The sequence below is a fragment of the Metopolophium dirhodum genome, chromosome 8 (assembly GCF_019925205.1).
Source record: "Metopolophium dirhodum isolate CAU chromosome 8, ASM1992520v1, whole genome shotgun sequence".
In the NCBI taxonomy this organism is placed as follows: domain Eukaryota; kingdom Metazoa; phylum Arthropoda; class Insecta; order Hemiptera; family Aphididae; genus Metopolophium; species Metopolophium dirhodum.
Genome location: NC_083567.1, coordinates 26232495 through 26255345, shown reverse-complemented (window position 1 = coordinate 26255345; position 22851 = coordinate 26232495). Strand labels below are relative to the sequence as shown.

The 22851-nt window shown below is 32.1% G+C and overlaps 1 protein-coding gene across 1 annotated transcript in view; it reads right to left on the bottom strand.

The window, feature by feature from the left end:
- The window catches only part of LOC132950027 (TWiK family of potassium channels protein 7-like), a 109995-nt gene that overhangs the window by 8168 nt on the left and 78976 nt on the right, over positions 1-22851 (bottom strand). The window contains exons 2-3 of the mRNA XM_061021213.1: positions 21964-22178; positions 20950-21104 (exon numbers count right to left, since the gene is read on the bottom strand). Of these exons, the coding sequence (XP_060877196.1) occupies positions 20950-21104; positions 21964-22178 (370 nt within the window). The remainder of the gene's footprint in view (positions 1-20949; positions 21105-21963; positions 22179-22851) is intronic.

Below are 22851 nucleotides of genomic sequence, written 5' to 3'. Positions count from 1 at the left end.
TACAAAGTACAGATTTAATTTCATCTTCAAAAGCGGAATATTTTTTTGTGTACTTTGATACATAAAAAAAAAAGGTGGGTAAGTGGATGTCGCTCTGCTGTACAATAGGTTACAATTGGGTCACTGCAATGGATAATGTTAAATTTGAATTCAATGATATAATATCATTGTATAAGAAAAACGATTCTGAGCGAAAACAGTCAGTCAGCCTATGATATTACCAAGTACATTTGATGATATTATTGTGAATAAAGTAATTTATATATAACCTATTTACGTGGAGCCTTTTTTTCAATTTTAAATCCTTAGCTATAAAGGTTGAACATTTTATACATTTTTAACAGGGCTTGAAATCGAAATAAAATTTTTTGATTTTAATTTCAATTTTGCTTATCGATTTTAGTTCTTTTTGATTTAAATTTAAAAATAATTTATCGATTTTAGTTTTTTTCGATTTCAATTTAAAAATAATATATCAATTTTAGTATTTTTTGATTTTGATTTAAAAATAATATATCGATTTCATTATATTATGATTTTGATTTTAAATATAATTTTCTTTTTTTCAATTTTAGATTACATTTTAAAATTTAAATATCAAATTTATACTATTATTATTTCAATGTCACTGAAATATTTTCAATTTATGAACTTTAACTATACATTTTTGATTATTCTTTATTACTTTTACATTTCAATCAATGTGAAATTTAGATTAGATTTTAGATTCTGATATTGATTAACTTTATCAATTAAATTTCTGTCGCAACCAGGCCCGTATTTAAGGGAGGGCTCGGAGGAGCAATTGCCCCTGGCGGCAGTATAAAAATTAGGTTTAGGGGCGGCAAAATATTGAAATGGTCAAAAATGTAAAATGAAGGTTAGCCCCTGGCGGCAATATTTGTTAATACGGGCCTGGACGCAACCATTTAAAATTTAAATAATAATGCCCAAGATCTAACGTTTACCTAGTGTTTAGACTTTTTTAATAACAAAACACTTAAGAGCCACCAAAATTAAAGATATTACCCAATAGATTGTTATGCTTTTTCAATTTTACCTTCAATCTTACATACGGACTCATTTTTGTCAATATTGTAAGGAAAAAATAATTTTTTCACGGGATTAGTTTGAGGTCTACCCATTTAAAATTATATAATATGACAATTTTACAACGTGATAACTAATAACCGGGCATGAGCGGCATACACGGCAAGCTTCAGCAAACTGAACAGTCAAAACGACAAAATGTAATGATTGAGATTGACGACGCGTAGCAAATTAAATTATTAAAACTATTTTAGTATTTTAGGTTATTGGTTTAAACTTAACAACATACGCGCCACGCACTAAGATATTATTATCTTACCTCCATAATACAAAATATCTATATACGGAATAAATAATGTACGATAATGGAAAAATTATTTTTCCAAGCATTTTACTTAATAATAAGTTAAATGTGTGTATGGAAATAAAACTTGCAATAACAACAACTATCGCCTGTCGAACGCTGATTCCTTTTATCCTATAATATGTAGGTACACTATATTGTAAAGATTCTATTTTAACTTTCAAGAAAACAAAATATTAGACACAAGTTATTAATTATTACTAGTAATTAGTTATTACTATTGTGCATAATACGCAATATGGTCATTATGTAAGTATATAATAGTCAATGCTATAACTTATAACCCAATATATCAATGCGTGTGCCTATTAACAATATAAAATATAAATAGACCTGATGGCTGTATGCCTGTATACTTTTTAATTTTAAATTAAATGTTTTTTGTAATTTCTTTAAAATCGATATTATTATGATATGATTTCGATATTGATATAAATTATCGATTTCAACTTTTTTCAATTTTAATATAAATTTTGGAAATCATTAACCAGCAGTAATGATTTCGATATTACTTTTGATTTTTTAAAAAATTTTTAACGATTTTTATCGATATTTAAAATCGATTTTGAAATCGATTTCAAGCCCTGATTTTTAACTACAAAATAATTATTAAATTATAAATTTAATAAATTTTGTCAAAATTTGAACTTTAAATGCTTATAAAAAAAAATTGTGCCTATGTATTTTCAATATTTTTCAACTGCTATTTTAACAATTTACTAGAAGTCTTGCATACAATTTTCACGCTTTTCTACCCAACAAATAAATTTTTATTGATATTTACAGCAAAAAAAAAACCAAAAAAAACCGAGAACTGACAATGTCCGTAAATAGCTAAAAAAGAGTCAAAATTTTATCGTGTATAGGAAATGCTAATATAAACATTCAGTGAAATTTTCAAGCATCTACAGTCATACGTTTTTTAATTACAACAAAATAAGAAAATCGTTACACGAGAAATCGAGTGAATATGATAAAATGTTGTAAAAATATGAATTTCAAACTCTCATAAAAATTTAATTTAAACATTTTTTTTTTTTGATAAAGATAGATAAACTTATGGATAATCTTGTATTACATTTTCAAATCTTAGATTGAAAAAGAAAAATTTTTATGAATTCTCAACTCATAATAATTTGCTAATTTTCGTGATTTTTCCGTATTTTGTCAATATTTGAACTTTAAATGCTTATAAACAAAAACTGTGACTAAGGATTTTTAATAATTTTCAAATGTCATTGTAACAATATAGTAGGAGCCTTGTATTCAATTTTCAAGCTTTTTCACCCAACAAATAAAATTTAATTGATATTTGTAGAAAAATAAACTAAAAAAAATGGAAACTGAAAATGTACGTAAATAGCTCAAAATAAGTCAAAATATTTGGAAAATGTTATGGTGTATAGAAAATGTTAATTTAAACATTCAGTCAAAATTTCATGTATCTACGGTCATTTGTTTTAGAGTTACACCAAAAACCAAAATCGATTTTCTCGAAAACGGGTTTTGCGTAAAAATTCCCGTTTTTCCTTAATTTTTCTTTTGTTTTTCATGTCGCTTTTGAAAACTACTGAGAAATTTTGACCCCCCAAAGTACCAACTAGATTCACTTTCCTATCAGAAAAGTTACTGTTGAAGAAAATCTAAGCACTTTTACTGTCCTAAAAGAAGATGACGGACACAATAAAACACACACACATCATTGTAAAATCAATACATTCATCGCTTCGCTCAGAATCTAAAATGTATTTTCAAATCATTGTGTTATTTTATTAATCATTATAAAATAACCAATACCAATTGAAGGGTCCAGTTTAATAACAAGGTATCTTCACTTTTTAAAATTTATCAGAAGTCATAAAAATAGTTTTATTAAACCCATTTTGAACAAAAACTGTTTCAAAAACATATTATTATTCAACCTTAACTAACAGATGGTATAGATATTAGACAATAAATTCATACAATATATTATGTAATAAATTTGAAGTATGCTATTTGTAATATGCTAAATGGACCTTAAGCAGATAATCTAGAGGGCATTATTTTTTTCTCAAATAAATTATTCTTCACATTATTTACCAATACATTTAGATTAAATATATTTAAATATATAGTCATTAACGTTATAAATTAAATTAAGTAAAAAAATTACTTTTTTTTTCATTTGAAAACTTTGTAAAACTTGGAACAAACAAAATATATTATATTATAACTTTTGGGCTTGATAGAGTTAGACTAATAACTAATGACTAATAACTATACAGCTATATCTACGCCCAGAAAGAAATTCAAAACTTAAAAAAAAAAATTTAAATACCCATTTCTTGATGTTTATTATACAGGTTGTTGGCCGACGAACTTAAAGTGGGTTCACGCCAAAAATGTTATTGATACACACTCGGGATACGGAAAAGGTACGATAACCTAACACCCTCCGACGGTCATAATAATATAATGCGAGCAGTTTATTTAATACAAAATATTAGGATCGTGCATGGTTTTGCGTAGGTATACCTCCTAATCATGAAAATCGGGATTACGCCGTCCTCGTTGCAATGAACATGTTCAAACTTGTAATTTCATCTGATAAAAACAATCGAGGTTGAGGGTTTTTTATCATAATTTTTTACCAAATAACTGTTTGTATGGTAATAATATTCTGCACGTTGCACGCGATCCAAATACGTAATAATAATGTTTTTTGGTGTACACATTCATGTATCCTCCATTCGAGCTCATTGTACGATCGCCGTAATATTGTTTTCGTGGAACTTTGGACTGACGGAGGATACAGCATGGTCGTAAAAATGACAAACGGCGTACAAATGTTTTATGGCTTGCACATTAATGGATTAATGACGGTGGTTACAGTACGACGACGACGATGATTACTCGATCATAATAATAATATAATTCAGCAATAACATAATATTATTTTAATAACGACACACAATAACCATATGTTTTCCCCGATGTAACATGATATGTGGTTCTGACGTAAGGTTTTACGTTTTAACAACGTCTATAAAATTACGATTTGTTCGATATCGTATGCCACTGCAGTTAACGAAATTCCATCATTTCCATCGCGAAATAGTCTTAAAAGTGTGCGAGTCCTATTATAATAATATAATACTGGCCGTACCACCCTGCGTGGCCGATGCTAAAGATTTGTTTTTTTTTTTATAAATATATTTGTGTACCTATGTCTTATTATTTCTACTGATTATTATAATAGTAATATAATACGCGTATCAATGGCAACTATTTAAGCAAACGAAAATAATGTTCCTAAGTATCATTTAGCTAACCAATAGGGGTTAAAAAAAAATTACGTAGTAACACCCTCCATGTCTCAATAGGAATAAATTAAAACGACTTTTGTTGAAAATGGCCCAGCAATATATTTTATGTGGCTATTAATTACAGACAGAGTGACAAACCGCAAAATCCAATTTTTTATAAGTATATACCTATAGATTATATGTTCACAAGTAGGTTCAGCAGTCCTTGAGAAAATCTCTCTCTCTCTCCCTCTGGGTTTGTCCACAAACTACAATGTTCGACGTAAATGACTGAAAACCACCACCAGAATATTATCGTTCTGGCACACCCATCAGCTGCAGAACCGCGTACACATCGTCCCATGTGTCAAAGACATGGTATGCGGAATACATGATCTCGTTTAATATTTTTGAGCTTAGGATTTTCATCGGTCATGCTCTTAGGTCGGGGCTCAAAAATCATGGCTACGTCCCGAGAAAGTGAAGTTCGATTCGTTTCCGGGTGCTACTATAAAAGTAGGCGCTTATAGGTACGTCCTACTTTTACACAAATAACGAAATCCTAAAAATAAGAAAACAAACTGCATGATTGACGGACAAACGTACAGCTGTTATATTATTATTATTATTATAATATTATAATCGAATTATTATTATTATTATAATATTATAATCGTATTATATTATATTATATTCGCGCCGTTATTTGACCATAGTAATCGTTTGGGCTCTTCGAGGAGCCCGGAAGCGATGATGATGATGATGATAATAATAACGCTGTCGATTGTATCGGCTCTCTCGGATGTACCACAGCGGGAAAATACTGCGAACAATAACTCAGTGACGAATCCAATTCGAAAGTCTCGCCCTCGAATGCGATTTACGAGCAAATATACGTCCTCCGGCCCACTATCGCCCGTTGCCCTGTCCGTTTCGTATTGTTGTCGGAGCTTCGACCGCCGCCGGATACTTTCTTTTTTTCGCTTTTAATACGCGGCGGCAACAACTGCGGACTGCGGCAGTCTCGCCGCCATGGAGTTCGTACTCGGATAGATCCGACCACCGACCGACCGATCCGTTGGAGGAGGAGGAAATGCGAAGAAGAAGAAGAAGAAGACGACGACGACGGCGGGGCTATGGGGCCGCCGGCCATAAATCAGTCCGTCGAACGCCTCTGGACCGAGCCGGGAATAAAATGTATGCCATTTCGCCGCCGTTCTCGGCGGTCTCTGTCGTCCGTACAATATATCCTCTACACGCGTGATCTAGGTCGTCGGGTGAGAGTCGAAAAAATAAAAATAAATAACGAACAAAAAATACATATCCTTTGTACATACAGCTCTAGTAGTACAACTGTTAGTAGTGGTAGCCAATAGCACACGACATTCACAATATATTTTATGGCCTATGTACTGCGCCGCGAGTATTGGGACGGTCCCATCTCGGCGGAAACGGTATTGAAACCGTTTCCGGGCGATATTTATGCGCGTGTGAACCCTCGAAAACACGTCCGTTTTATCGTTTTTACCTGCAGCAGATGGATATATTATCAGATTCTTGTACAATTGGCATACAGTGAAAATAAACGAACTGTCTCGTTACAAAATAATATTATTTATAGTGGAGACAACTGCAATAGTACAACATATGTCAGTGGCGTAGAACTAAATTTTTTGTAGGGAGGCAATGGACCACCAGTATTATCGCGAAGGAGACGCACGAACAACTGGCCAACGCAGCTACATCTTCCTTCAATACTTGATGGCAATATTCTTATTATATAATATTATGAACCATTTTTGCTCGGTGGCACTGTGGCGTGGTGTGCATTCAATTACGAGACCCGTTCTGAGTGTACGTGCTGGCCGGTGTCACTATAGCTCTCGGATGGGTAACCACCCGTGATTTTTAGTGACAAATCCATGTCACATATACACATACGACACACGTGTTAAAAACCTACAGTGCTCTCCCCCACAGTACCCCAGGCTATTGATCTCAGCTATCGTAGACTTAACCCCAATTAAAAAAATTTACGGAATATCAGTGTTATAATATTATAATTTAAAAAAATCATCACGGTAATTAATAGTCAAATTAATCTTATTTTTCGTGCACATAAGCTAGTATATAGATCTCACATAATGTTCTCTGGAGAGGTCGCTCTCACAATTCACACATGCCATGCTGCACTAAATCAGCGAGGTGCTTAAGTCTAAAAAATCGGCACCTGTTACTTTTTCTTACTTCATATCCATCCTTGATATATTGTGTAAATGATGAAGTTTCTGGTCAGTGCACAATTTAACCGGCATAAAACTTTTTTATCTGTTGCTGCCCATCTATTTAGTCAGCGATCTGACGTAAATGGAATGCCTACCAAAATGGCTGAGTTGCATTTACTGCAGCAAGTTACACCCAAAAGAATTGAACAAATTTGTTTGAGAGTTGTAATTTTTTATGGGCAACGAAGTGCGTGGGATTAGCTAGTAAATACATACATTTAAATGATATATAAATAGGACTGTAGTTATTCCAAGGAAAACAATTAAATTGCCAATATTTATTTTGAATATTTCTCAAATTTGTTATAATTTCCCATTTTTTAAGTACCTACTTTAATATATCTGTCATTATAATAAGCCTAATCGTTTAAGTATAGCGGTGATCACATCCATTGGCAACACAGTTCAAATGAGCAGAAAAAATGCATCACGTACAATTTCGTCCAAACACATTAAGTATATTGTTTTCAAAATATTCGCTGTACCATGCTACCAAACCAGCTTATGAAATTCCATGAGACCGGTGGAGCTTACTATACTACCTAGTTGTAGTCACCTGTTGTTTGCAAAGGGTTTACCGCAAAGTTATAATATTATAAATCTGTGGAATTTACATGCGTACCGCTAACACAACGGGTGTTGCAAGTGTTCGACTAGTTTCGAGTGTGGGGGGGGGGGCATATAGTATATTATTTTACAAATATTTTCAGTTTATATTATGATATTATTTAGGTCGCTACTGGATGGATGGTAGGTACCCATTATAAAATATATCACGAGGAGCTGCTGTACATATAATACTCATATGATAATATATTATATATTATATACGTCCATAATACGCAGGCGCCATCGTATATATATATATATATATTTATATACGTATCGACGTCATATTATAGTGTTTACGATATTTCAGCAGTGGAGACAAAATAAACGGACGACACCTTCAACGAGATGTATTTATTATACCCATCGGCCATTGTTGTGTGTAGGTAAAAAAACGGAAAATACAGGCTTTCTGCAATATTTGTGTTATTATTATAATAATAATATTGGGTTCCGCTGACCACTCCCAAACGCCGACCCTCGTAATGCGCGCTTATATATTACAGAATATAATACTGATATATGGTGTTGACCAGGGGGGATGAGGGTGTCATATCTCTTCTTTGGCATATTTTTGTCTTATAGAATATATGATAAAGCGCAATGAAAGTATATTCACTGTCAAAGACAAAGTCAAAAATTCATCTCCACCTCCTACCCCAATTTAAAAATGCTGAGCATTGGTGTAGGTTGTTTTAGGCATTTAAAAAATATGCCAACTGCCCTCAACGTAAAATAGCTCACCTGCAGGTACAGAAAGAGACATTTTACCAACATATGTGTATAATACATTTTAAACGCAACAATAATTTTTATTTAAGTTTTTTTTTTAAATTTACGCCGCGTATCATTATCATTTAAAATATTGTATTTATTATTTTACTATATGCATTATCATTATTTCATACTAATACTAAATAGCCGTGTACTCTATTTTACGGTGGTGTGGTATACATTGTGGTTGTATATATAATAATATTGTGTTAGGGGCATCGGCAAGTGATGCTCTATGTGAACGCCCGACAAAAATTATTAGGTGTGAAATAGCAAGCAGTGGAATGTCGGATGTTGTGACTACTGATGATATGAATAGATTTCGGAAAAATTTAAGTGCCGCCAAATTGAGAAAATTTCCCAAGTTACCTACAACCGTCCTCGAGCTGTATGCGTACATACTCTCTGAAAACGACTACAAGCGAGAATTTTGTTTTTTATAACGACGAGGTGAGTAATATTATCATCTTTACATGCCAACATAATCTTGATGCACTTCAATATGCAACTACTGTTTTCGTTTACGGTACTTTTAGAAGCACTCCTAAACTGTTTTGTCAAATGTTCACCGTGTTTATAACAGTAGGCAATTTCTACGTCCCTGTTGTTTTTAGTCTTCTTCCAAACAAAACAACAGAAGCCTACCAAATTGTTATGGATCAGCTTGCACCATACATGACAAATGTGACAACAGATTTTTCAGATTTTGAACAATCTATACATAGTGCAGTCTTTTCAACATGGTCATGGACGAGAATCAGATGATGCAGATTTCACTTAGCCCTATCGTGGTGGAAGAAAATTCAAGCACTTTGTTTGTCACCAGAATTCAAAGACAAGACATCAGAAATCGGAAGTATTTTAAAAATGTTTTTTGGTTTACCATTGCTTCCCCCTGATCAGGTTGTGGGTTGTTATGTAAAAGACTTATTTGCTCTAAAACCAGAAGATAACAAGTAACTCGTAGAATTTTTTGACTACATTTGTGCAAATTACTTAGATGACGGACACTTCCCCCCGGAAATGTGGGCTGGTATGTCGAGTACAGGCGATCGCACCACGAACTGCTGTGAATCTTTCCACGCAAAATGTAATGCTGAGTTCACGTTTGCTCATAATTTTTTACCTTACTAAAGTTAACATTAAACTAAAAAAAAATTTAAGTCAACACAGTTTTTTTAAGTCAATAAAACTCTTTTTTAAAAGTCAACAAAATTTTTTATTTATACGCCAACAACATTTTTAACCATTTTTAAACATTTCTTCTCGCTGTAGCCAGTCCTCAGTTTGTAAATAGGAAGAAAAATGTTGTTGATCGGGAGCCGATACGTCCATTCCACTGGCATCGGGTCGGAGCCGATACGGCCACCTTCAAATGAAAGGAAAGAGCCGAAACGGACAAACGGAAGCCGATGCGGATACTCCTAATTTAAAATGGCCAGCACAACGTGGTTTGAGGGGGAATCGGTGTACCGATGTTATGCATTAATAAAGGTGGTTTTAAGCCTTTAAGGGCAACTGACCACATCATAATCGCACGTGCAAGTGTGTTACGTACATGCAGAAATGTTCGCGCACAGTTATAGTAATAATAATAATAATATTTTTACAATCTCGTTCAAAACGAGTGCGCGCGCAAATCGATAAGAAAAAAATTACTCTACACTGAAGAGTCTACAGCGTGTTTTATATCCAGTGCGACGTAGGGTACCTGGTAAATCCGGGAAGAACGCAGCCCCCCCTCCCGTAAATACAGTGAAAAGTCCATGTCAATGTCCGTCCCATTTGACAATATTCTTTTTACTCGACGAATTCCTCTATATAGTAATGACAATGTCGGTCGAAACATCGGATAATATGGAAGTTTCTCCGTACTAAGATATGCCATGCCACCTCCACTACCACTCGACCACGATCAAGCGACCGTCGTGTGTCCTGTGTGTATAAATCACGTGCAATATATTATGCAAAGTCATCGACGCCGCGCCGAACATTATCGCTTGAACGTTTATATAATAATATCGTAGTGGGTGGTTGGGTACACGTTTAGTCGCATGTGCGTCCAGGCCGATAGCCACCCGTTTTTCTCTTCCGAAACGTAACCCAATCGTCGTCAGTCATAACTATATTATTATATTGATATAGCGTGTTAGTGTCTGAGATGTTCCACGAAATCGCGAAACAACGCATTTTAATGAACACTACGCGTTGAAGAAAATCAATGAATTTTGTGTTGTTTTTTTTATTCGATTCGGCATATCCTATAAACGTACCTATCACGATATTTGCATCAACTATAAAGGGTATTATTGTAGTGTGTAACAGAAAGACACCGAACAAATAAGAATAACAAATCGATACGTCTAGTTAAACGTCGGTATGACAAAAACTATAAAAACTAAATGGACAGTAAATAATTTAAAAAATATATTTATGTCAGGAAATTTTCAAAAAGAGTATTTAAAAAAAATTTATTACGTTTTAAACAAATGTAGGTACTATAACAAAATATTGGTATTTTAAACATTTTTAAAAAATAAACTACTTGGATTAATGAATGTATAAACATTAAATTTTGTTTTAAATTAGATTAACACATTGGCTATTTATTTTAAATTTTTCTAAAAAAAAAATGTAATTTAATTAAATATCTAATTTTTTAATATCGTAGTGGGTAGGTACACGTTTAGTCGAGTGTGCGTGCGGCCCGATAGCCACGCGTTTTGTTCTCGAATGAAACGTTACCCAATCGTCGTTGGTCGTAACTATATTATACTGTAACAATATTATTATATAAATATAGCGTGTTTAGTGTCTACAACGTTTGAGATGTTCATCGAAATCGCGAAACAATGCATTTTAATGAGCACGTGTTGAAGAAAATCAATGAATCCTCGTGTTGTTGTTTTTTTTCTTATTATTCGATTCATCATATTTTGTAAACGTACCTATTATGATATTTTCATAAACTATCTATGGGTATTATACTGCAGCATGTAACCGAAAGACCGGAGAAACATGAATGACAAATCGATACTAGTTAAACACGTCGGTATGACAAAGACTATGAAAACTTAATGGTCAGTAAATAGTTTAATAAATATACTTATTTCGGGAAATTCTCAAAAAGTATAGGTATTTAAAAAAAATGTATTACGTTTCAAAGAAATGTACTCCAACAAAATATTGGTATTTTAAACCTTTTTAAAATAATAAGCTACTTAGTACTTGGCTTAATGTAAAAACATTAAATTTTGTTTTAAAATAGATTAACAAATTTGGCTATTTATTTTGATTTTTTCTAAAAAAATTAAATTTCTAATTTTTTTATTTCAGTATTGAAAAAATGGAAACAGTAGGTACTTGTAACGCGTTTTTTATAAAAAAAATGTCTTGTAATGTCTTTCTATAACAATAAAATTCGTATATATTATAAAAAGTATTTAAAATGGTGGTTAAAAATAATTATAATAAAAATTATACAAACTTGAAGTTCTTTATGTCTATTAGATGTTTAATTTGTTTTACTATATTATAGTTAAGTTATTTCATAAGTTATAAGGTAACAGTTAAAATATATCAATATAATAAATAAATTAAAATATTGGTTTTGAACCCTGTTTCCTATTAAATGCTCTCACTAATATGGTATAAGAGATAATATACAATGATACCTCTATTAATTATAAAATAAGTGGTTATAAAAGGTGACTTTTCTCTGAATTTGAAAGTCTTCCTACTAAATCTTACAAGTCATATGATACTGTATTTTTATATCATTATTCTCAAATTTACTTATTGTAAAGAACATATTAATAAACATAAAAAAAAATGTTGAGTTTAAAATACCTAGTATACCCGTGTATACTATAGTTGATATATGATACATCGTACATTTCAGTTTCCAGATATGTTTCAATGTTTCTATTGTTAATATTTTGAATATCATATTTATTTATTATTACAGTATTGCAATTTTCCACATATTCTACTTGATTTAACCGTGTTGTATTTATTTGTGAATAGGTACCTAATATTAGCGATGATATTCTGTTTAAGTTTATATATTGCTTATTATCAATATGTGTAATTTTACGAATTTGTATAATACATAGTTTCATAAAAATAAAATAAATACGTTTTTAAAATCGTTGAGATCGTATATCAAAAGGTTTTTTCAAAAATTTAAATTATTCGCACGTTTTAAATAGCTATTCTAAAAGTGTATATTCCATGAAATTTCCACACTAATTTTTACGATTGTGTAATATATTTATATATATATATATATACATTATATACACATAGGCCATAGAGTTATGATTTATGAGTATGACATTTTCATTTTGAATTATATAAAATAAATATTTAAAAATTTATTTTTTTTAAAAGTTGTGGTTTTTGGTATATTTAATAAAGTCATCAGATAGTCACATTTACCGACTTATACACATATTTTGGTTGTTATAACTGATATTATGAGCTAATCTAGTCATTATACTTACACAATATTCTTAAGGTAGTAATGTATTTTGGTACCGTTATTGATTATTTAAAAATAAATTAGTATGTTTTATACATTATTTACTTTAACTTTAAGTTTATCTTACTGTATAAATAATGTACTGTTATATACTTAAATAAAAGGTTTATTTCAAAATATGATCGTCTCTATCCTTTGATGATTTATAAATTATAGTATAATTTATACTATTTTATAAATTTAAAATAATTAAAATTTGTATTTTTTTTTTGAACTCAAAAATCAATACTATATAAAGCCATAAAGATTATAGGTAACTCACATTATAATTATATGTTAGGCTAATGACCTGAGCAGTCAAAGCCTTAACCCTAATAAAAAAAAAAAAAATATATGTTATTATAGCAATTTAAAAATAAATGCGTTAACAATAATTCCTTCGACAGTGATACATTTCATGAAATTTTAAAACCATTATTAATATAACAATAAATATAGTATTGTGATTACCGGAGGGTACTATTGATGGATGATTTTCCTTATCTTGTGCTTCATGTGTTGTTTTAATTATGTACATAGTGTTATGTCGGTCATCTTTTTTACTTATTGTGTTATGAAATACAGATTTATTGTATATATTCAGAAATAAAAAAACAAAAATATTGTGATATAAGTACCTGCTATTCCGCCGATAAATAGTATTACTCAATCGTGGTGGATAGGTCCTTCACGTCATTAAAACATATACCTATACATATGTTACCTTTCATTAGCCAGCAATAATTATTATTGATACGCGTGTAGCCCGACGTCGTGGTCGTGTACTTGTGTATTTCATTGACATTTCGGCTGTTCGTGTTTTGCCGACCACGTACGAAATAATATCACTCAGCGAAAACACTTCGGAATCGTGTGTTGTTTGTGGTGGTTTTTTTTCCCACTCATTCTCACCCAAACCGTATCCCGGGTGTAAAAAAAAAAGGCAAATCCCCGGACGCCCTCGGGGGCGTAGTAATAATAATGAATTGGGTTCGACCTCCTTATAACCGACGTCGGCGCGACGAGCAGAAAAAAAACAGCAAAATATTACGACGGTTTAGTTTCGAGAGTATACCTACGTACCATAATAATAAGTGCTAGACTAGCACTGCTAGTGTTTTGTTTTCGATTTTATTTTTCGGAATCTGCACTCGTGCGCCCGTCGAACTATGTTCGCAGAGAGCTGATAGAGACAGAGAATGCGACAGTGATGCGGATAAATGAATAATTCCCATATAATATTATGTCCTATAGCTGTGCAGTTATCATAAGCTCGAGGTGAAAATTCGAGTGTTCGTACGAACGCACGTGCCCTATAAATAAAAAGAAACAGAGCGAAGAGCTCAATTAATCACGTTTCGAGGGTTAAAATTATCGAACCTTCCCTAACCTAACCGATTTAAAACCCTACGAGGTGTATGTGCACTGTGCAGTTTGCCCAAAAGTTTTGTATCATGCTGTTAAAGGCATTACTATTATAATGTTATTACAGGTGACGTATAATGTGTACTAATATATTTTAGCAACATAATATTATTAAAACAATAGTAATTATACTACTCATACGGTGCTTAATATATTATTAATCGATACACATACAACAGACGACAACATATAATATCAACGTAGGTGCAATAAAAAAAATTGGTACCGATTTCAAAAGTTTATTAGTTTTGCGTAACACGACGTGGAAGCATAATTGAGTTTTTAATAACCGAATTCGTAATTACCATGAAATCGTCGTATCGACATCAATGTTATTGAAAACACGGGTTTAACGTGCGCTTTATATGTATTGTCCTCGCCCTCGTAATGAATATTATAATAATAATCGTAATAAATCTTTGGAAAATTAATATTTTGGGGAGTCGAATATAGTACACGGGAAAACATAACAGAGTCTGCAAAATCAACCTATTTTTAGTTCCTATAATAATTTCCCGTTCCGGTATTTTTTCACCGTTTTTCACGCTGTATGCGCAGTCAGTCATACGGTAGGCGTAATATAATTATTATAATATTATAATCATATATTGTATGCTAAAACAGTAACAGTTCCGCGAATCAGCTAGCAATTTCAGGAGTATATTATGATAAGTTTTAGTTTGCCGATATATATGGTAAAGTACATAGTACATTACAAATTTCCACATAAATAGAACTTCAAACGCACTAGGTACGACGTCATACTAATAAGTTATTAGTAATAACATAAACATTTCATTATAACTCGCGTCATACCTGAATGAAATTCGGAGAAACGGTGCGATTGTAATATATTATTTCTACTGCAGTACTCGACGACACTCTCCCAATAATAATTACTGTTCAATGTACCGTAACAACATATCATTTATTAATATAATATTATTATAACCATGAAATATCCAATATTATATTATGTATTATAATATGCACATGATACGCTGAAATGTATTAAAAAAAACAATATATTATTTTACAAATTTATAAATTGGTCGTAGGTATTTATTATATTTTCCACACAATCGATCAAGAACTATAATCATCAATTGACAATTTGTATTAATTATGCAGTGAATTTGAAAGCGGTACGCATGTGACTCTTTTAAATATAATAGGTACTACTATAACTACCTATAAATATGTACCAACTAAAAACTTAAACACTATCGCATTGTAAGCGCCTGGCGATTGATATATTATGTATAAAAATAATTTATCTTACATAGTGATTACAAATGGTAAAAAAATATTAATAATTATGACGTTATATCCTCCACAATTTAAAAGCTTAACAATAATAAATTATTCAAAAAAAATAAAAAATGATTTTTAACCAAGCCAATAATGATCATAATTTTGTGTGTCTTTCTCAGGCCTATAATTATTGCAGGAAAGGATATTTTTTTAATTAAGACGACACCACACCCATAATATGTGTTGTCTCCGTCTTACAAACGTACAACATACCAAATTTTAAATTAATAATAATCCATTTTACTCAATTATTTTAAATTAGAGTGAATTGACCTATAAACAATTTAAATTTAAGGTCATCTAGGGTATTATTTACGATTTTATTGATATAAATATTTTGAAGTAAGTTGTGATCATATTGAAATGCACAAAAGTTGTACAGTTTCAAAATGGTCGTAACTTGCTTTTTAATAAGAATACTAACAAAAGCCTCCGAGAAGCCCTTTAAAAAAATCATACCTTTCCATTTTATAACAGGTAAATTCAGTTTAATTTTAGAATTTACAAAATAAAATGCATTAGGCCCCGGCCACACTGCGGTATTTTTGCAGTGTGGCAGGTCCCTTATTGTGAACGTAAATTTTACCACGTTGTACGGTTGTACGTTCTCTTAACGATTAGTACTCGTGTGGATATTTAGATCGTATAATGCATAATATGCCAAATATTGAAATTCGTAAATTGTAAATTCAATACTTGACCCAAAGTTGAATGTTTCGTAAAAACGATTATATTATAATAGTATAGATATTGATGGGCAGCGGTACATTCGACGGAATTTCGGACCAAAAGTATTTCAGTATTTTAAAGCCATTTCAGTTTTACGTTGTCTGTATGTGTAGGTCTGTTTCTCAAGAGTAAAAATTTAATATTTTGTTTTGTTTGTTTCCCTACCATTGTTTTTGGTACAATCACAACAATTTCGTTGTTGTTGTCGTTGTCGTTATTGTTGTTGTTGTTGTTGTCGTTATTGTTGTTGTTGTTGTTGTTATTATTATTTATTGTATTTTTTAATTTTTTTTTTTACTGTTTGTCAAGATGATTCATGTTTGACAACTAACTGTTTCCAAGAAAAATAAATGTAATTTAATGTGAACATATTTTTCAAGATGAAAAAAATGGCATAAAACAATCCTCGTCGGAGAAGTTTGGAGGTTTATATTTTTTTAATTGAGAAAACTTCAAATCAGCAAGAACCTAATATAAATTTGCGACAGAGATCGTTTTTTATATAGCCGAGTTGGTCGCAGTGGGGAGAAAAACGAAAAACAGTGAAAAACGGCCATAACTCAAACGTGAAGAAACATTTTTTTTCCTCGGCGGTGGCGTATTAAATTATTATAATTTAGTTCTTCGTACATTAAAATAAGGTCTCTAAAACTTATAACCAACAGTATAACCGACAACCGTGGTTATGTATCGGGTGAACGTGGTAATGGCATAACATTTATTTATACAGTAGTTACACACTTATACGATGTTATTGCTCAACAACCGAAGTACCCTTTTGCAAATTTCCATGAATCAAACTTTGGTAAGTACTCTACATCATTATATTATTCTAATACGATCACCTGATAATTTAATAGTACGCGTAATAAACGGTTTTCTTTATAGGTCGTCAAACGATGTAGATACGTCAAGTCTAGGACCCGATTGAAATACACTTAAGGCCCTTTTTGTCTCAAATTGTCAAGCCATTATTTTTGTATAAATACAAAAAATTGCATCATTAAAATTTGAATAAATGAAAATCCTTTTCATTTTGGATTTCACGCTTAAACAAAAAGCATAAAAATTAGTAATTAGTAATCACATAAGTTAACAATGAAAATATTTGCTCAATACTTATAAACATAATTTGTTTTGAAAATGTCTATGTGAAAGGGGTATAGATGACACGTAGTAGATGCACGAGTGTTGGACATTTTTTCAACCGAAAAGCTTTGTGATTTCGTATAGATACCTACTATCATTACAGTTAACAATTTATACATTTACTGTGTTTTTCAAATCTTTTAAGGGCTGAGAGGTGGTTATTTACGTTTCAGCCAACACCGTGACGAATGTCTGGTGACAAAACATTTTCGTAAAGCGAATATTTTGTGCACATGGTGCACTAACACCGAAACCGTAGTGGCAACAAAAATAATAACGCGGAACTTTTGTTTTTCGTTTTAAGCCTGCCATCGCGAATGAAATGTCAAACGCACTGTTGTACACGGTTATAAGTATAATATGGGTAGGCGAATAATATTATTATATATACACGATATAATATTATCAGTGATGTTTAATTTAAAGATGTGACAAAAAGTCATTGCAGCTCACAAGCGTAGCGAACCGTGCGAAATTAGTTCCCTATACCGAAAAAACTTTATCGTCTTTCAGTTGTATAATAATTTATACAGTAATTGAATTGGGGGGGGGGGGGGGGATAGAAGAACTGAAGAAGGATGTCAAAGTGTAAAGGAAATGTGCGCGCCTCAATAATATTTAAACATTTTATCGGTTAGTACAATATAATTATTAGAAGGAATACGCATAAATATATAAATATATATATATTTATTTATTTTTGAAAAAGAGATTCCGTAACCCTTCAATTTGAACCCTTATAATATTATATACTTTATAACGATGACTGTACAGCGTATTCTGCGTATGAGGATCATATTCTGCAGTCCGAGAAGTCAGTTGTACACCGCTTTGAGTGACGACGACGATACGCAGCGGGAAAGCCGGAAAAATATAAGACTGCGACGATAACTCGGTGAAATATAACAATAATCATAGTTGTAAATATAATATTAGTAATAATGTCGTACCCCGTACGTGGGCGATATCGTGTTCACTCGGGACGAGGTGGCGGGTTTATATTCGATATGACTATAATATATCTCCATAATATGTTGTGTAAAATGGCGTCATAGCAGTGTTGATGGCGACATAACCGGAAAATGTGTGCAGTACACCTACGGGGGGGTTATCGGCTCGTAAATAATTTACATCGATACCTACCTATCATGCGTGGTCGCAATAATACGCGAATGACGGAGAGCGCTCCATTCGTTATCTTTCCGCTGTATCGATTCCGCTGGACCGTCATCGCGTTAAGTCGTATACCTATCGATCCGGATGCCTATATAGAGTTGTAATTAAATTATTTCCCGGGTGCTTATGAAAAAGCGATTAAGTGTGGAGATTTATTTTTCACTTTTCATTATGTTACGAAAAGAAACAACAATGCTATTTTGTCGAACTAGACCGTTTTTGAGGTTTTAAGAGGACGTCAGCGCACTATTTGTTTTCTCTCTCTTTCTCTGACCCACGCGCAACGTTCATAATAATGATTATAATTATAATAATTTCTAAAATTGGTATGCAATAACCTCTTATAAAATGTAAAGGATAAGATTACACCCAGGGAATCTCATATGCGTGTTATCATATTTTTAATTCAAAGCGAGTTATGAGTATTTTAAAATTGTAAATTGCCTGTACAACTTAATAAACTCATAACTTGCTTTAAAATTAAAATATAATAAAACGTCTATAAGATACCCTAATCTTTTCTTTAAACTTTAAAAGAGGTGCTTTTGCAAATAGTGAGCTGAAATCCTCTCCAGGGCCACGAAGAGCAATATTATTTTTGCTGATTAAATATTAGGTGTATAAAAAAACAATAACCTTAGTTTATATCATAATCGTAAGAGAGAATATTGTAAATAAAACTAACAAAGACTATATTTTATAAGAAATGAAGGATCGATATTTGCAAGACTCGTCAATTCGGATAATATCTAGGTTCAATATTAGAATGATTGGTAGCAGAGAGGGGAATGGTGACGTGTTATGTATTACCAGTACATCATTGACCTTAGAGTTTATAAATAATGTTAACAGAGGATAAAAAGAACTTACAAAAAATTCTATGAATCTTCGATTTCTTTTTCTCAGAGTATCGTGAATGATAAACTTATAATAATTAACATATAACACAATATTCAACTCCACCTAAGTTTTATATTAAAAACGTTGTTAAAATGTAAATACAGTAGAAGTATAAGACGTGATACTTAGCACTTAGTATATTTTTTTTTTATACAAAACGAAAAATAAAAAATATCAGTTAAGAGAAATAAAAAGAAAATCTTGTATGTTATTGTGTTTATAACGAATAAAAATCTTGAAATTGAAAAAAAATTTTAATTGAAGAAAATCATCTATGCGTATCATTTTATTATGACGTGCGCTTTTCAAGACTTTTATTTCATAAGAAATAAAAAAAAATCTTTGAGGAATAGCTGATTGCATATTGTATTTAATTAATATTCTGTTTCCAGTTATATATTTCTTAATTATACGTCGTTTACAAACCTATGCGTGACGAAACGTGTCGAATTCAAATATTCAATAATTATATATATTATACTTTAATAGTTGAGATGACATTTATAAGATTTAACGACATGACCTAGATTATATTCAGTTAACAAAATGTAATCAATGGTTTTATACTAACTCTTAATTGGTTCGACAAGAATAAACTATAATTCATGTTAACACATAGGTTGGCCAGGCAGACATGCACATAATATTATAATTTTTTTTTTTTTATTAGGGTTAAGTCTTTGACTACTAGGTCATTAGCCAGTGGTACTGTAGGGGAGGGTACTGTAGATTAGTTTACACGTGTGTGTTTGTTTTGGCAGAATTTTTAATTTGGGCACCCGTAAGTATTTGCCATGCCCGGGTGGGGGATGGCGGCACTTGTTCTCCGGACACCGTGACTTGCCCGAAGAAAAATGCCGTCCGCGGCCGAGGTATCGAACTCAGGTCGGCAACCGACGCCTTAGTCTGCTCGGCCACTCCGTCCCCCTATAATATTATTATAATGTAAATATCCCATAATATGTATATTAAATTAAATTTATGATTTAAGTTGACTATTGTGAAGATCCAGTACAATTTAAATGCAATTATAAATAAAACACATTTACATTTTAAACATAGAAACAATTCCATGAATTTATAACAATTTCATTACTGTTTCAATACCTTACGCACGTGTTGCTAATTATTATATTTATTGCTATATCGAAAAATTTAATATTACAGTATAGTTACCTACTTAAATATGTGTTTTCTAATTTTTTTTTTAAAGTTTTAACCAAAATTAATTTTTTTTTATGTCCCATTATGTATATTATACTATATACATAACGAGCTTCTAACCCGTACACTCGAGTGTCGTAACTCGTAATAATATATTATTATTATTATTATTATATCGTCACCATCGCCACGTTCGCTTACCCGACCATTATGGTTAGACACAAAGAGATTGGCACGGTAACCTCTTGCGTGTCGTTGAAGCTTAACGAGGAACTTCCGTCGGTCGTGCCCTCGTCGTCGCTCTCTTCGCCCTCAGTGAGCACGCCGGTGTTCAGTTTGAAGTCTCGCATATCCATCTGCAAAATATTATTATTATTATTATTAAAACGACGGTGCACGAAAATTATGACAAATTAACAGCGGGGTCCGGATTATGTCACCAAGCTTTGAAAGAAAAATCATTCCAAATCCCAACTGTACTTAATATATATATATATGTATTAATGTATGTGTGTGTTTGTAGGTGTTATTTAAAGCGGCATAGGACAGACGATGTAGATTATAATAAATATTCAGAATGATTATTTCGACGCAAGAAAATACCTATAGTTTTCTCTGGAGTTGATTTTCATTTGTCCACATATTATAATATGGTGATTTCAAGTGGTCTACGTTATTGCGAACCCGAAGAAAACATTATGCGACCGATATCCGAATGTGATTTTTCCCGGAAAACCGCCACGGTAAATGATTGTATTATTATTAATATTATGTGACACTTATTTTTTTGTTTTCATAAACACAAAAGTCGACATCGTTCTAAATAACGATTTTTATTTCGTGCAAAAAAAAAAAAATTATAATAACCTAGTATAATAATATTATGATGTAGGTACAACTCGAGAGGAGACCGACCGCGCCTTTTATCCTAGTCCCTCCTGCACCGCCCGCTACCGGTTTAAAGATTAAGCGAAGCTCGCGCGAAGGCGATACATCAACGTCATTTTTGATTTACTATCGACAGTGCAGTTGACCGCCGCCGCCGCCACAACGTCTTATATTAATAATATTAATTATTATTTTCCGTCATACATATTAATAATATTTATTATTATTTCCGTTGTATTTCATCGTGTTGAATAACAACAATAATACGTATTATTATATTATCCGGCTCCGTCTCCATCGTTATAATCATTATACAGGACTACGTACCTTCCACTGTTCCTTCCGCTGTATGGCCAACATGCGCTTTCGGCGTTTCTTGCAGTTCCGGCACAGGCAACATTTCGCGTATATCCACTTGAAGCTCTTGGCCAGTATGTCGCCAATGTTGGACAGGTACAGCAGGAACAACGGCATGCCCACGATCGCGTACAATATGGTGGCTAGTTTGCCGAGCAGCGTCCGCGGAGTCACGTTCCCGTACCCTGCGAACACGTCGTGACACGTCTCGATTGATTAAAGGCGAAATACAATAATAATTGATTCTATAGTACGGGTACAATAACACTGTGTGCGTGTTTGTTGTTGTTTTTAAATTGTTTTAGGCACATAGACCTGTAAACTAATGGACAGTGCATTCCACTCTGCCCTGCTAAATGCTAGGGAATCATACAACTGAGAAAGAATGAAGAAAGAACATAAAGTAGTAATCATGGAGGAAATACTTCATTTTTTTTCCTATTTTCTTTAATAACCATAAAAATATATATATATATAATATAAATAGGTAATATGGTTGTTACCATAGACCCACAAGTTTGGTAACCACAAATCAGTTAATATGTTAACAATGAAATATAATAAAAAAATCGGAAGATTTTATTGTAACACGATTTTTTATTTGGCAGTAGCCACACTGTAAATTACTATTTCGTTTCTTTTCTTCGCTCACTCTATACGTACCCCTGACTTGTCTCTTTAAGCGATGTCCATTAGCTTATAGGTTTTTCGAGTGGGCCCAGGGCGATATTTTTATTTTTTTACGCAAAGTTCAATCCCATTTGCAATGTTGTAAATTTATTATTGTACAAATACCGTGTGTCCCAAAAAACAGGGGCCACTTTACCACTCATTACCATGTAATAATTTTTCAATTCT